Raw genomic sequence first — 15,026 nt, forward strand, 5'->3', positions numbered from 1 at the left:
TGAGTTACTTACACTATTGAATTCTTGACATATTGAATTCTAAACCAGGACACCATCCGATTTTAACCAAGTTATCTGGAGTTACTGAAACTTGCTGGTGCATGAACGCACCAGACAGACACAGTTCCCAAACAACGCTGTAGTTAGCATGTGACCCCAAAAAAATAGTGCCTTGAGGGTTAAAATTGTTCCTTCTCTATATACTTCCTTGCTGCACCATTGTCTAGAGACCAGCTAGGAGCCAATTTAAACAAAACTAGGGAAAGAATAAGGCCCAGCTGCCGTTTGCAGAAGCTGCAGTCAGACCACACACACAATGCTCCTATCTGTTGCAAAGCAGTATTCATTATCCTGCTGAGTAGTAAATATTAAACCGATTGTAAAAGTTAGATCTCTCTCCCCTTGCCAGCAAGGGCATTATTCCAGGAGAGCGAAGGGGGAGGATCTGTCTGCAGACCTTTTGTTTAGTGCGCAGATTCTGACAATGCCTCATCCGAGGCACTTCTTACCTGAGGGAATCAGGAGAGACAAAGCAGTAGCGGATGCTGATTTAATCACTTTATTGACAGGTCTTGAGGTACGTTTCTCCCCTGATTCCCCAGAGAGCAACCTGTGTCGTGCCCGCCGCACTGCCAAATCGCTGATGGCTTTTGGAGTGGTAAGGTCTGGGCCTTCATTGCTATTACTGCGAGCGCGTGGATCAGAGAAATCTGCAGTGCTCCCAGCTACAGTTTAAATTAAAACAGATTAGAACCACAGGGAATTCCTAACAGTCTATTCCCCTACAGGCAAAATACATTAAATCAAAGTCATGTTTACATGAAGTCCAAGAGTAAATTTTCCTAAGAAGAAACCCCAGGGCTTGAATTTTTATTTACAGAAATGGTGTTATTCTGAATACAGAAAATTAGCAGCTTCTGTTCTGTTGGAAAAGCTCGCTAATGAAATCACGTTGCTCAGTAGCAGTTACATGAATCCTAAAGCTGCGGTGCAGTTCTGCAGGCAAGCCATTTCAATGGAGTCGTTCACAGATGAAAACAGGTTTATGGAAAGTGCTCCATTCTTACAACCCGCAAGAACTGTCAATCTTTAAGTTAAAACTGCCTGTAATAGAACAGCCAGGTTCTACTGAAGTTGCACATAAAAAATCCACTTTAAGAGAATACTAAGGTACTAAAGTCAGGGAAAGTAAAAATGTAGATTGCAAAGACAACCTTAATTTGCCCCCTCTTGTGCACTGTTGCAATTTAGTCTTGAATTACTTAACCTGCTATACTTATATAGAAAATGCAAAGTAATCTTGAAAATCAGACTGGGCATGCAACAATAGTGGATGCTGGGGGCTGGGGGTGCTGTACTCAAGGTCGGTGCCTCAGTTCCACATCTGATACCTTAAAGGGGCACTGTGAAAATACATTAATTAGAATTTACAAGGTGCTCAGAAATGAAAGTGGTGAGCATCACAGCAAGTCCACAAGGGAAATTAATCATTCAGTCTTCAAAAGCAAATTTTAAGCAGCAATAAATAAAGCCTAAGGGCCACATTTTGAACAATGAGGACAGAACAAAACATTGATCATCGTTATTTAAGTGGGCACGACTGCTCTGCTACGTAAAGCAGGAAGTACCACGAAAATAAAAATTCAAAGCACCATTCCCACAGACCTCAGTACCAGATGCCAGTTCAACATTTAACAGCCACAGAGTTTCAAATAAGTCTCCCAGACAATGAGGAACCCAGAATCGGAGGCTGCGTGTGAAAAGGCTGCGACGTGCATTAGAGGAGCACTCCGAGACAGTGACAGGAATGAAATTCTCTTCTTGCAATCCCCTGCCTCTGACTTAACTTTGCAGGCTGGGGACACTGACGCAATAGTATCCCTGAATCCCATGCGCTGGATTAAAGACTGCTCTAATGCATTAGGCTCAGGGGAGCAGGCTGCCCAGGGAAGCTTCATTTTTGCCTATTTCAATTTGTAGATACTCAAATTTGCAATTAAAGTGTTCTTGCAATTTTTAATAGCATGTTTCGAGGCTTTTAGTATGAAATTGAGAAACTAAGGTTCCACTATGGCACCTACGTCACCCAAGTATGTGGTAGCTTACTTCCTTCATTCCTACACCTTTTCCCATGGGTTAATGGAGTACGTGATGGCAGCACTGGGCCTCTTCTGGGAGGATGAGCCATAGACAGGAATGGGACAATTTTGGAGGAAATTTCACAGACTGCATTGCAGAAGAGGAATAATGAAATGTGGGGATCTTTGGCTTTGCTTTAGTCTGGAGGCAAATTTTCTCTAAGGCATTTCCACCTTCTGCTATCAATCCACCATCACATCTGCCCAGTGCCCTTCACCTTGTCCTTGCCCAGTCCTGCTGCCACTCTGACTCTTTGCTCAGTACCCTTTCCTCTCCTTTCCATCCTCAATGCATCCACAATTGCTTTGCCTGCTTGCTCTGTTTCCCCCAGCAACTTGTTTCTTATTTTCTTACCCAGTTAGTCCTTGTTCTTCAACGCTACAATCTAGTTCTTTCCCTAAATATGCCTTCCTTCTCAAATATTATCTTGCCAGCCTTCAATTCAACTTCCCCGCTCTCTTCCATTGGGCCAAATTTCCTTTTTTCCTCCATACTACTTCCCACCAGTTCCCAGCTCTGGCTTCCACTGTACTCAAAAACAGGCAGTTCACCCTCTGCCTTCCCGGCGCCCTGAAAGGGGCAGGAGCTGGGGACACTCCAGCACCCAGAGCCCAGGCCTGCACCGCAGCAGCCCAGGGCACCATCACAGAGAAGGTCCTGCTCAGGCCAGTGCTGGAGAATGGCCTCAGGACGGACAAAGCTTCTGAGGAGTCAAACACTGACTTCTAAGAGTCGCTCTACTAAACCTAGGCTGCACTTTTTTAAGCCTGCAACTTGGCTAAATTTCAGGATATTTGGCTGAGACAGCAAGTAGCTGTTTGTGTCCCTGACACAAACCCCACTCCCTCAGCAAATTTCAAGTCTCTACTCCAAACTTTTTTGATAAATAAATTCATAGGAAGCAGGGATCTGTTAGTATGGCTGACACCCATATTCTCCAGCCCCAACTCAGCAGTGATCTGCTCTGACTAATGCTTAAAATAATGCTGCCTCAGGTAGGCACCCAGTGGTTGTAAGTAGGCATAGATCATATGGGTCTCAACCATGAGAAGACCTTAATCAATTTGAAATGACAGGACAGAAATATAAGATGTAATTTTGAAGAGATTAAACCTCTGATGTCATTTTAAAGGCAAGCACATCCACAAAACTATACTAAAATAACCACTTAGCATGAGACATTCACATCACTTGACATCCAAATCCACAGTTCTACAGAGTTAACGTCTGCAAGCTAACACGGCTTTCTTGGGGACCACGACACCATCACACCAAGCACGTACCTGTCAGCGTTGAGGCGCTGCTGACAGCCGTGGAGGGGGTGGTGGGTCCAGCATCACCTTCCAGCTGCAGCTCTTGCTCCACAGGCTGTTCTGGAATGGGCACCGGCAGCCCCTCCCGTGACTGCACAGCAGGTAAGAGCATCCCCTCGGACTGCGGCCTTTTGAGAACAGTTCCCTCATCCTCGGCGGAGATGGCAAAACGGGGCATATCAAGAAGCCCTGAGCAGCGTCGGCGGACTGTCAAGGGTGGGCTGGAGTCGCTCTCCGTGTGTGAGGATTCAGACATAGACAAGCGCTTACGCAATCTAAGAGAGAAAACAAGACAGAGCCCCTCAATTAAGTTAGGGGGATAATGAACTTTTAAGGGTGAAAATAACACACAGACCAAACTCACATATCTGAAGCCAATATATAGGTGAAGTTAGGAGACAGAGTTACATCATTAGGACTTAAAACAGCAAAGGGTTGAGGCTTCACCTGAGTCTAGATTTCCAATATAGTCCGTTGTTAAGCTTCTAAGAAAAGAAGGAATAAAACCAAATTCTGGGCATTCATATATTTTGCTAACATTTTTATTAAAACACAAGATATTTTTTGATATTCTGAACTTTAGAAACTTTGGACTTTCCTAATGGTTTCAGTAATTTGTGACAAATGGTAAAAGCCTGGCAACACCAGACTTCGGATTCACTGATGGTTAAGAAAAAACTGCTGTTGGTACATCTCCAGCATAACTAGCCTTTCCACAAATGAAAGCTTTACTTAAGGTTAGAATCCTTTTAAGTTCATTTAAAGCATTTGCTACAAATTTAGGAGATGTTAGTACTTAATTAGATACATTTAAGGACTATATGACTTCTACACATTCATTTTCAGCTATTTATTCCACTCTTCAGGCTTCGCCTGTGGAAGTACATCATATGAAACATTCCTGACCTAACACTGGTCATAGAAAGTTTTGGCACAGGTCGGTCTTTCTCAGATGCTATGAGAAACCAAAAGACTTAGTTCTACAGAACTTACATTTCAGGAGACCCAATCACCCAGCTGCGGTCTCGACTCTTCAAGCCGCCAAGGCTGTCCAGCCGGTCATCTTTTTCTTCACTCAGACTCCGTTTAGTTGGTGGTGGGGTCTTCCTCTCTTCATGGATGGAAAGACGTTCCATGCTGCTGTACACCTGCATATAGCAAAAGATCCTTCTGTACAGAGAAAACAAACCTCTGTGGCCTTTTCTGATCAAGGGGCACAATCTCTTCTCAAAACGAAGGATATTCCCCGAAAGCATGAACTTGGCAATGTTCTTTGAGTAAATAACACAGTGCAGATGTGACGTGCTCAAAGTGTGCCAGAGAGGAAAGGAAAAAAACAAGCTTCAGAAACATGAAACATGCTTTTCTACAACAGCACCCAACACCTCTCCTCTGAAAACAGCCCAGCACACCACAGCATACTAAGACTTTCTGCAATTACTTGATTATTGTTCTTAACAATTCTCAAACCTAAGAGGAGATATTGCTAAAGCAGGCTCCACAAGTCTTGAGGGCTGGCATCTGGATCTTGAAATCTTACTACACAAATTCAATTCAGTGATAGGCATCATGCTCATGACCCCATTTCATTATCATCAGTCTATCAGCATTGCCCCAAGCTTATTTCAGAACAAAAAAGTCCTGCCCTCCTCAAGGAATCTACTATAATGCTGACAGCTTAATGAAAGTGCCTTTCTTGGTTTTACAGCCGTCTTTAAATAATGAAATGATTAAGCAAAAAAATCCATCCTTTTAAAACTACACTTGACTGTGGACCTAATTTACATAAGAAGAGATTAATGAAAATAATGTTATTAAAAATTCAGAGCATCAACAAGATAACTATTAATAAATCATATGGCTGAATTGTCAGACAAGAATTTCAAAATATAATGAGCCTTTTATGCCTCCCACATTACAAATGCTGTGTAATTTTCCAGGTCTTAAAATAAATTCATTAAAAGTGAACTTTTCCTCTTTGTGGCAAAAACACTGAATCCTAAAGAAAAGCTTAAGTCTAACAGATGAATAATACTCATGGTGAGAAAAGGCAGAAAAAAGAAACCCTTACATACTCATGAGAACTTTTTCAAAACCCCAACTAATCCTTAGGTCCAATTTTAAACATACTTTTGGTGATGCAAATCAGGAGCAACTCCATAAAATTAATGGTAACTGTTACTTAAGCCACTGTAGCCTGGCTGAGGACAAAGAAGAACGAACTGGTGCTTCAAAGCTGACTCCAGTAGTGGAAATCTGGAGGAACTGTCATGAAAAACTGAAACATCTTTCAGAGGCCATAAGTAAAATTCCTGCTCCCGTTTCATCAAGAAGAGGGAAATACTGTTCATAGAGCGGGCTGACCGCAAAACAGCATTTCTTCTCCCTTCTGCCCCTCCCCAAACATACTTTGTTTTATCCACGCTAACAGCAGGATTGTACTACTTTGAAATGTCCATAATCCCAACTTTTTATTTCAGATCACCTGAGTAAGAATGAGAGACCTGCACAGACCGAGTAAGGCATACTGAATCCAGAAAGCATGGCTAGAGGGGACCTCTTCAGGGTTTCCTGTCCATTTCCCCACCTCAAAGCAGAACCAGCTCTCATGTAATCACCTGACAGATGTTTCTCCAACCTGTTCTTAAAAACTGCCAGTGATGGAAATTCTACAAATTCCCCAGGCAACCCATGCCAGTGCTTAATTATTATTCAGCATTGGAAACTTTTTCTTATCATCTATCCTATACCTCCTTTGTGTCCATGATTTCATGTCAGTTCTGGGTAGAACAGGAAGACCAATGTATCCTTTCCTTCTAGCAGTTATGTATTTGGAAACACATTAGGTTTTATGTTTTGTAGATCTCAGATCATTCTTGTTGCTTTCCTCTGGACTCTCTTTTACTGGTCCATGTTTATTTTAAGGAACATTGCCCAGAACAGGACAGAGTACTCCAGCTAAGGCCTTCCTACTGCTAAGCAGATGGAAAGGATTTCTTCATTTGCCTTGCAGAAAATAGTCGTGCTCGCCCAGTATGGTAACTGCTTCAATAATTTGGCACCTCTAACTCATGATGCACTATATGCCCAAATGCTTCTCTTTGAAACTGTCACCTTTTGTTCCTCAGGCTATATTTGAGACAATGAACAGCAGAGGTGTAAACTTCACCTGTGCGCTTACTGCATGGGATCCCTTTGATTTTAGACCAGTATTCCAAAATGTCAGAATAAATTTTCATCCTAATACCATCTTGTCACCCACAAAGAATGGGTCTTTGAATGAAGACCCATTCAAAATGACACTGTTCAAAGCAAATAAGCTTTGAACACTCCCTATGCCAGCATCCAAGTCATTAGTAAAAACATAAAACTGTATCAGATGCAGGAGAGACCTCCGCAGCACCCTGCGTATTAGTGAAACATTAAGAAATACAAAATCTCATTCTCCAATTATTCTTGCACTCACCTTCTAACAGGCCACAAACTATCACAGAATAAACAACGTACACAGTTTTTTCTTTCCTCAGTGAATACTAAACACCATGCGACTCCCACATATCGTCTGCACAATTAAAATCTACCCCATACGAAGCAATTACATGGTGTTCCTCTCTGGATTTTTTCTTTCAACAAGCTAGCATGCTCCTACCTTGCTGAACCTTGGCGAGCATGAGGAAAACTGCCGAATTTCCACATGATCATCATCATTAGTGTCCTCCTCTTCTTCCGAATCCAGGTGTTGGTACCGTTCTGAACGGGCTGTGAACAAGACGTGGCACATTTCATCAGTGTGGGGAGCGTTGATAACTCTCACACCTCAAGCATTCCTACTTGTCTACTTACAAAGAACTTTGAGTGTTCATATACCATGCAGGGTATTTTCCTTAAATATAAAGGAAAATGTTCCTGAAACATACCCAGTCAGTTTTGTTCATCCTGCACAATTAGCAGTGAAGAATACCTCCTTCCTACTGAATTTATCTTACATCATCAGCTATATTATATTCTAAAAGCAGCTGATACACAGCAGATGTCTAATCCTGCAGACCCTTCGTGGTAGGGATATTTCTTCCCTACGGCAAACAATCATATGGAAGGAAACATGGAAAGAATTCACTGTCCCAATTTCCAATAAACAGCTTTACAATTTTAGAAAGTCTGTCCTGCACATACACATACAAGCCTTCTTTAAAAAATAAAAATATTTACCCCAAAAAAATATTTCCTCTTCTCCCTCCTACAACTAGAAAAAGGATTAGATTTTGTGAAAGAAAACGGGCAAGCAGCCAATATGCAAAGCTATTTTTTAATGCAAAAATCTAAACTGCCTCCAAAGAGATTTTGTGCTTTGAGATTTGCAGTACTGGATTTCTAAGCCAGCCACATTGGATTTTGCGGGGCAAGAGTTAATAAGTTTGGCTACAGAAAGCTGATAGCTATACTGAGCCAAATTTGCTGCACTGTATCAGCCAGAAAGCTACTTTTGTAAATTCTAAAATTTTCTGCATTAGGGTTTATAACAGCAACGCCAACTCTTATCAGTGTCTGTGAGATATTTCCTGACGTGAGAATTCCAGCCTTTATAAAGGACTCACATCAAAGTCACCCCGATAACCTGCTGAGCATGCCTGGGCACTTGGGGAGTTTGCCATCATTCCTACTTGACAGACCCAGTGATTTGCACCACTGAACATAACGTGGTGCTTTTACCCACCAGGATTCGCTCACGGCTGCTGTGCTGAGCCTCTCCCAATCACTGATCCAATTCACTGACCAGAGCTCAAGTTCAATGTCCGTACGTCCAATGAGCAGGGGGAACACGCTGCCACCTCGGTTTCTACATGTATGTTGTACCAATGTAACCTCAACATATGCAAATCACACCTCTGCCCCCTCTGTACAGCTTGAGTCAAATTGCTCTCTGCAGCGAGCGTGTGGAGATTTCTCAATCTCTCTCTCTCTCCATCCTACCTCTTCATCCAACCCCTAATCTAAAAGCCTCTTCCCCAAACTGGGAGAGCATTATCTAAATATGATCTCTGCTTTTGCAGCGTGGCAGCCGAGGGGCTGGAGGCAGGTTGCTGTCCCCCTCCCCTCACCCTGAGTAAAGCGCGGGAGCAGAGCAAAAATGTGCTTCATATGGAGTCAGCGAGTCCCATGGCCCTGGGAGAAGGATGGAAGGGATTCCATTGAAGTAGGGCAGAAAATTCCATAGCTCAGGAAACTGAAATAGCCCAGTATCATCCTGCGCTGCAGCTGGAGTGGGGGAAAGATCCCCCCTAACCAGTGACAAGCCCAAGCCCTTTCCACCTGCTCAGCTCCCCAAGTCAAATGAGAAAAGCTAAGGAGCAGAGGCTCTGGGGATAGACACCTCTCCATCCCTCACATGACGCTCCTCCCTCCTCTCCCAAGAGCATCGACTCTGTCTGGTGCTTATCTGGAAATACCAGGAATCTTACATAGCACTGATATCATGGCAGTTCCCAGACGTTTATATACACCAGACAGGCACTTCACTTCATATCTCATTAGAGTTAACAATACTAAAAAAAGGTGATACGCTTGCAGTGAAAATAATTTAAGTTATTTTAAATCTCCAAAGAATTTTCCCTACATACTTGTCTTCAAGGTTTGGGTTTTGTTTGTTTTTTTAAAAAAACATTCATTGGCTGAAAACAGTCACTAGGGAAAGATAATATCACTCAAAAACTCATGGAAGCTGGACATACCAAATGCTTTGGAAGTACTGTAATAAACCCAGCATAACTACCACAGCGCCTCTCACTGCAGAGCCATGGCTGGCAGGACCACAGGCACCAGTGAAAGGCCAATTGACTTCAGCAGCAATATTTTTTCATTTAAAATTCATGTGCTTTCAAAGAAACCTTGCTTGGCATTCAACAGAAACTTTTTAAAGCAATTTGCATCAAGTGTTTTATTCAATTTCTAACAATGGCTTATCTAACAATTTCAAAAATGAAATATGCACAAAAAATATGATGCCGTTTAGGCTGACTCTTTAGTCTTACTGTCAAAATAGCTTGTGTCATCCTCAGATTCCAACTGTGGGATGAATTCAGCTTTCTGCCGAAGTAATCCATTCCAGTCCAAATCTTTAAAGAACCGATGCTGTTTCACTTCAAAGGCACTACCTGAAATAAGCATCTTTTATTGCAGAGTATTTCTTTCAGCATTTGCATAACAAGAAAAATAAACCCTAAAAATATCAAGAGCCTTAGAGAATGTACCCAAGTACATTTAAGTCACACATTTTCCAGGAATTTTGAGAAACAACTCATCCTTTTACCAAAGTGGTGATGCAGGATAAAATCTGAACAAGATTTCCTCCTTCCCACCTCCTCTTCCTGTTTAATGACAACACATGACTAAGCTGGCTGGAAGACAGCATCTGCAGTTACATTCCACAGCAAGTTGCAAGATTAAGAACTAATTAACATGTTAATTTAAAATTTCCAAAGTCTAAATACCATCTTGATCATAGCTAAATAAAGAGAGCAAACTCAGAAAGGTACTTAGCGTGTGCGTGGCTCCACTCTCAAGAATAAACTCATCCATGTGCTTAAAACAAGGCAGGGGCTTACATATCTTCCTGAATTAGTATCTTTAGTTATTAACCTCAGAAGCTTGGGTACCCAGAAGGAAAAACTAAGGATTATCTGTCTACTAGTATATGCTTTTTTTTCAAATGAAATTAATATTCATAAAAGGTGCTACTGTGTTTTTAAAAAAGAGAATAGCAGAGGAGAAGAGATAAAAGGTTTGTTGAGTGCCAGTGGCACTACGAGATGCCAAGTGGAACAGCAGTCTCAGCATTACAGGTATATAAGAAATCAAAAAAATCAGTCCATCAACTCATTTTATAGGGCAAGAAACTCTACATCTTTTCCATGACAGCAACATCTTTCAAGTACATGGATTTAAAGTAAAGAAGAACATGTGAAAACCATCTGATATCATTATTAATTCATGATCTATTCATCACCCTTGTGTGCACTGCATTAAGTCTGCTGAATACATGTGCCTTTTGGAATTGTTATATAGATAAGTTTTTATTTTATCCTTAAAGTGTAGTTTCCAATTGAAAATCCAAAATTAAATCAAATAAATCAAATCAATGAAACAGACAACCTGTGCCGTGAAGCTGCAGTGTGCACAAATGATTTTAAAAGAAAAGCATAGCTAGAGAGTATTTATGGTTATTTACTATTAGGAAATGAGAAGTGTTGACTTGTAAAACTTTAAATCTGACATTATAATACAGAAAGATTGACATCTGACTTTGCCAAAGAGACTTTGTTGTATGTTTGGAGAATTCTACAGTACAAGCCTCTAGGAATGGGAAAGTTTTCATTTATTTTATTACACCCAGGAGTACACAACCATGTAGGGGATTAAGCCCCTAGTCAAAGAGAACTTCAAAGAAATCTGATTATACACTGTTCAAATGGAGACACAACCCTCAAGCCTTTAATGGAACAGCACAAATTTGAGAAGTTATGTTGCCAAGCTGACAGTGCTCCTTTCTTGTTTCCCAAACAAGACAGTCATATCTGTCTGACTCATGTACAATCTACACCAATTCTCAGAGCTTTATCACACAGGATTCATTGAACCCAGTATAAACTGTTTCCCAACTCTAGATGAGCATTTTTCAACATGGGTAGGTGTGCATCACTGGCAAGGTAGCTTCTTTTCCTGCCTCTGCCTAGTACTTTCCTATGCACAAAGTTCCTACCTGTTCCCATTCTTTCCAGAGGATTTTGGCGGAGAAGCTTAGAAATGAGGTCCTGGGCATCTGGTGGCAGTGCATCATCACCTTCTGGCCAAGCAATTTCATCTGTGGACAAAAAGAGACTTGACATTTTCTACCAGCTTCAGGACCAATTTGAATAACCATTCACATTCCTATACTGTAAAACGCAGTGTTCAGTACTGCCCCAGAATCATAAAGACCTTGAATTCAGCAGCTTGCATACTTAATATAATTCAAGCATTGACATTTTCCAAAATGCATAAAATTCAGCATCAGCTAAAGCTGCTGTCAATCCAAGCAGTGCTTGTGGAGAAAAAAAAGCATTAAGAACTCTGTTAATAAAGTATGAAATGGGACTTCCATGACAATCCTTAAACAATGACACTGACAATAGTGCAGCTGTATCTCGTGCCGGCACATTCCACGCTTGTTATACTTGGAACAGAGAGAAAAATTCACAGGTAACAATTTCACGCATCATATTTAGTTCTTTGCTGAAATTTGGTTTTTACAAAGGACATTTGCCGAGTGTGTTAAAAATTCACTGTTTCAGAAAGCTTTCCCAATAGGAAATGCTTTCACTGGCATATTCACTGAGAGAACACAAAGCAATGGTTTGTCCAACTCCAAGCAGGAGATAGGTTTAAAAAGCCACAAGACATGAAGGTACCGAGTACAACAGCTTCAATGCGTCTTGCTTAGAATTTCCTTTTTATTTCATTTATACAATTACTAATTGACTGAAATTTGCACCTACAGAAGCAATAACCAAAAATCAGACTGAAATATATCAGTTGGCGGCCGCTCCTTTCATATTCTCCATCATTTAAGTTAAAAGACAGAACAGAAAAATCCCCAAATAATTTTCCCCAGTCCCACAAGGATTTGCATTACTCCCACACCATGCACAATGACAGAACTATCTAGCAAGATGTTAAGCAACTCAACAACTTTCGAGAGCTGGAATCAGATGGATGCTACTTTGACGCAGAAAGATAAATATTTTGAAATTAAAACCCATTATTTTATACCTAGTCTTTCTTGACTAAACCGTGGATCCTAAATATTTTCAAGGTTTTACTTCACAGCACACTTTGAAACCCTTTCAGAACCAGAACAGAAACATACCACTAATCACTTGTCCAAACAGCTCTTCAGGTGTGTCCCCAAAGAAAGGAACACAGCCAACTAGAAACTCGTACAAGATAATTCCCATGGCCCACCAGTCCACGGGCTTCCCATAGCCCTGGCGCAGGATCACTTCTGGTGCAATGTATTCCGGAGTCCCACAGACCTCAAAAGAAACACACAAGAAAGCAATAAACCTACAAATTGCCAAATTCACATCAAAGCTTATTTTTGTCTTTTTTTTCTTTTTCCCCTCAGAGCTTTACAAGGAAGTTATTAATGTTTTGTCACTAACCATTTTATGCTGTGAACTACTTCCACAGAGCAAGAGTCTATATATGAGTAACACGTTACCTGCACAGAAACGATATCACATACTATGAAATGTTCCTAGTGTGGACATGCCAGCTAAGTAGTTCTTTGGTGCGTGTATAGTAAAGCATACAGGAAAAATGCGTATTCTGTGTGTATAGGTCTGTCTGCTTGATGGATGTCTACTGGCACAGCAACAGCTATCAGGAATTGAGTTTTGACAAACCTCTCACATCTCTGTGCTAGCAGAATTTAGTTTCACAGATGCAGAATTAGCAGCACAGCATGATTACACACTTCAACATTTAAACTTGGGAGGTACAGCTGGCACAGACAACGGCTAAGGAAATCACGCTGGAAGGCCTAAGTTGCCTCAGGCTTAGAAGCAGCCACAATAACAAAATAGCTGTAAAAAATGTAACGCTGCAAAGTGCAAGACCATGATCTAGTGACCAAAGAGAGTTCCTGCTAGAAAAAACATCATTACTCAGAAGCAAGGGAAGACAATACCACAGGATGATTATGAATTAACACTTGGCACAGCTAAAAAAGAAAATTCAGCTGTGATCCTAGGTATTTTCAGAAGAGAGAAGTATTTTTTAATCCCATTATACAAGGCACCGGTGAGCCTGCATCCAGAACAGTATAGTTCCTGTCAACTATGCCCAGGAAATATCAACTCAAGCTGAAAGAGGTGCATGGAAGAGCTATTCATTCATTAAAGGAAAATCTATCTTGTTATCTAGAAGAACTTAGCTGGTTAAGCCTAGCAAAATGAAGGCTAAGGAGAAAAATGACCCTTAGTAAATACCATGGGGATAAAAATCAGTGTTTAAGCCATCACACAAAATTACAAGAAGAAACATATAGGGACTTGCCATGAACTTTTAAGCACCAGAAGGGGGAGACCGTGGAACAACCTTCCAGCAAAATCCGTGTTACATCCCTAAACCAACTTCTATTTGCACCTGCACTGCTGCCTGGGCCACACTTTCAATATCCTAAACTAAGAGCTGAACTGCATCACTCCCAAGCAAGAAGTTGAAATAACAATCAATACCAATTTATGCACAAACATGAGAATGGACTTGTATCTTTTCCTCCCATTCTACAATGCACAGCACAGCGTCGAGGCAGAGGGGGAGTGCTACAAACTCTGATTCTGTCCCAAGACAGAATCCTGCATCTGATCCCACATCAACAGATAAAAATTTCAGCTTACCTGCTTGTCCAGGAATTCCCTGGTATCCTTCTCAATGTGTCCCTCGTAAAGATTAGTTGTAAGACTCATTAACCCAATTTTAGACAGTCCAAAGTCTGTTAGTTTAATGTGACCCATGGAAGTTATCAGAAGGCTAGAAGAAAGAGAAGCAGCAAAATAATCCAACATTCAATTAATTGTTTCCCAAAAGCTATTTAAAAAAAGAACACAAGATAATGCTAAGCAAGTTCTCAGTGTTACGTCCCCATCAAACACCTGGAAGGAACCTCCTATGCAACTGAATATCACAGAGCAGCCAAGACAACTAGAAATCAGACTACCTTCTGACATAATTTCATCAGTGTAGCAACAGCTTTGAGATAATATCTGAAGACGTTCTTCCCACCCTTTCTCAGTGTCTATCTGGTTCTACATCAGTAGCAAGAGACTCCATAAAATCTCCTACATGTCAGATGCCACTGAAGATCTCTACTGTCTCTAGCCCCCATGTCCTCTTGCCTATGGAGAAAGCCCGTGAAAAACTGGCTCTCTCCCTCCAGCTTCTGAAGAGCTAAAGACTTACTTATCAGGTTTTAGGTCACGATGAACAATCCCATAATTGTGTAAATACTCCAATGCCAGAACAGTCTCGGCAAAATACATCCTCGCCATATCAACAGGTAGGGCACCAATGTTCTTGAGGAGTGTAGCACAATCACCTCCTAGAAAAAAAGGTGCAAATATGCCACAGTGAAATGGCAAATATCAGTAAGAAAGAACAGCCACAGGTCTACAATGCTAGATTAGAGTAAGTTTCCTAAAGGGTGTCTCTCTCAACCCTGTCAGCCTGAATTCTAAAGCTCTCTCTACACTCCGTCTTGAGCTTCCAATAAATATTAAAATCTTAGGAAAACTGAGATCCATGTACGTTTCCAAACCGTAAGCAAGCCTTGAAGAAAGGGCAGTTCAAGGCTGTTTGGCGCCTCTATAAATTTGTTTGCTTTCCACCACTGAGACACATACTACTTCTGATATACAAGCTTCTTAAAGTAGAAAGTAAACACCTCTACAACTACTAATTGGCTCTCCCTACACATGGAGAGGCAGCCATGCCTTTGGACACAGTGGTAGTCACAAAAATAAGTCTGTGAGCCCCTGA

General features: G+C 41.2%; 1 protein-coding gene across 14 annotated transcripts in view; it reads right to left on the reverse strand.

Annotated features, from left to right (window-relative positions):
• Positions 1–15,026, reverse strand: part of MAST2 (microtubule associated serine/threonine kinase 2) — a 196,375-nt gene that overhangs the window by 11,604 nt on the left and 169,745 nt on the right. For 13 of the 14 annotated variants that reach the window (XM_076340290.1, XM_076340294.1, XM_076340292.1 and 10 more), the window contains 9 exons: positions 14,451–14,589; positions 13,889–14,021; positions 12,355–12,520; positions 11,209–11,310; positions 9,482–9,604; positions 7,102–7,211; positions 4,446–4,600; positions 3,423–3,727; positions 510–725 (listed from right to left, as the gene is read on the reverse strand). In XM_076340290.1, coding sequence (XP_076196405.1) covers positions 510–725; positions 3,423–3,727; positions 4,446–4,600; positions 7,102–7,211; positions 9,482–9,604; positions 11,209–11,310; positions 12,355–12,520; positions 13,889–14,021; positions 14,451–14,589 — 1,449 coding nt within the window. The remainder of the gene's footprint in view (positions 1–509; positions 726–3,422; positions 3,728–4,445; positions 4,601–7,101; positions 7,212–9,481; positions 9,605–11,208; positions 11,311–12,354; positions 12,521–13,888; positions 14,022–14,450; positions 14,590–15,026) is intronic. The other variant, XM_076340296.1, reaches the window with a different exon arrangement.

Source organism: Aptenodytes patagonicus, chromosome 5 (genome assembly GCF_965638725.1).
Source record: "Aptenodytes patagonicus chromosome 5, bAptPat1.pri.cur, whole genome shotgun sequence".
In the NCBI taxonomy this organism is placed as follows: Eukaryota; Metazoa; Chordata; class Aves; order Sphenisciformes; family Spheniscidae; genus Aptenodytes; species Aptenodytes patagonicus.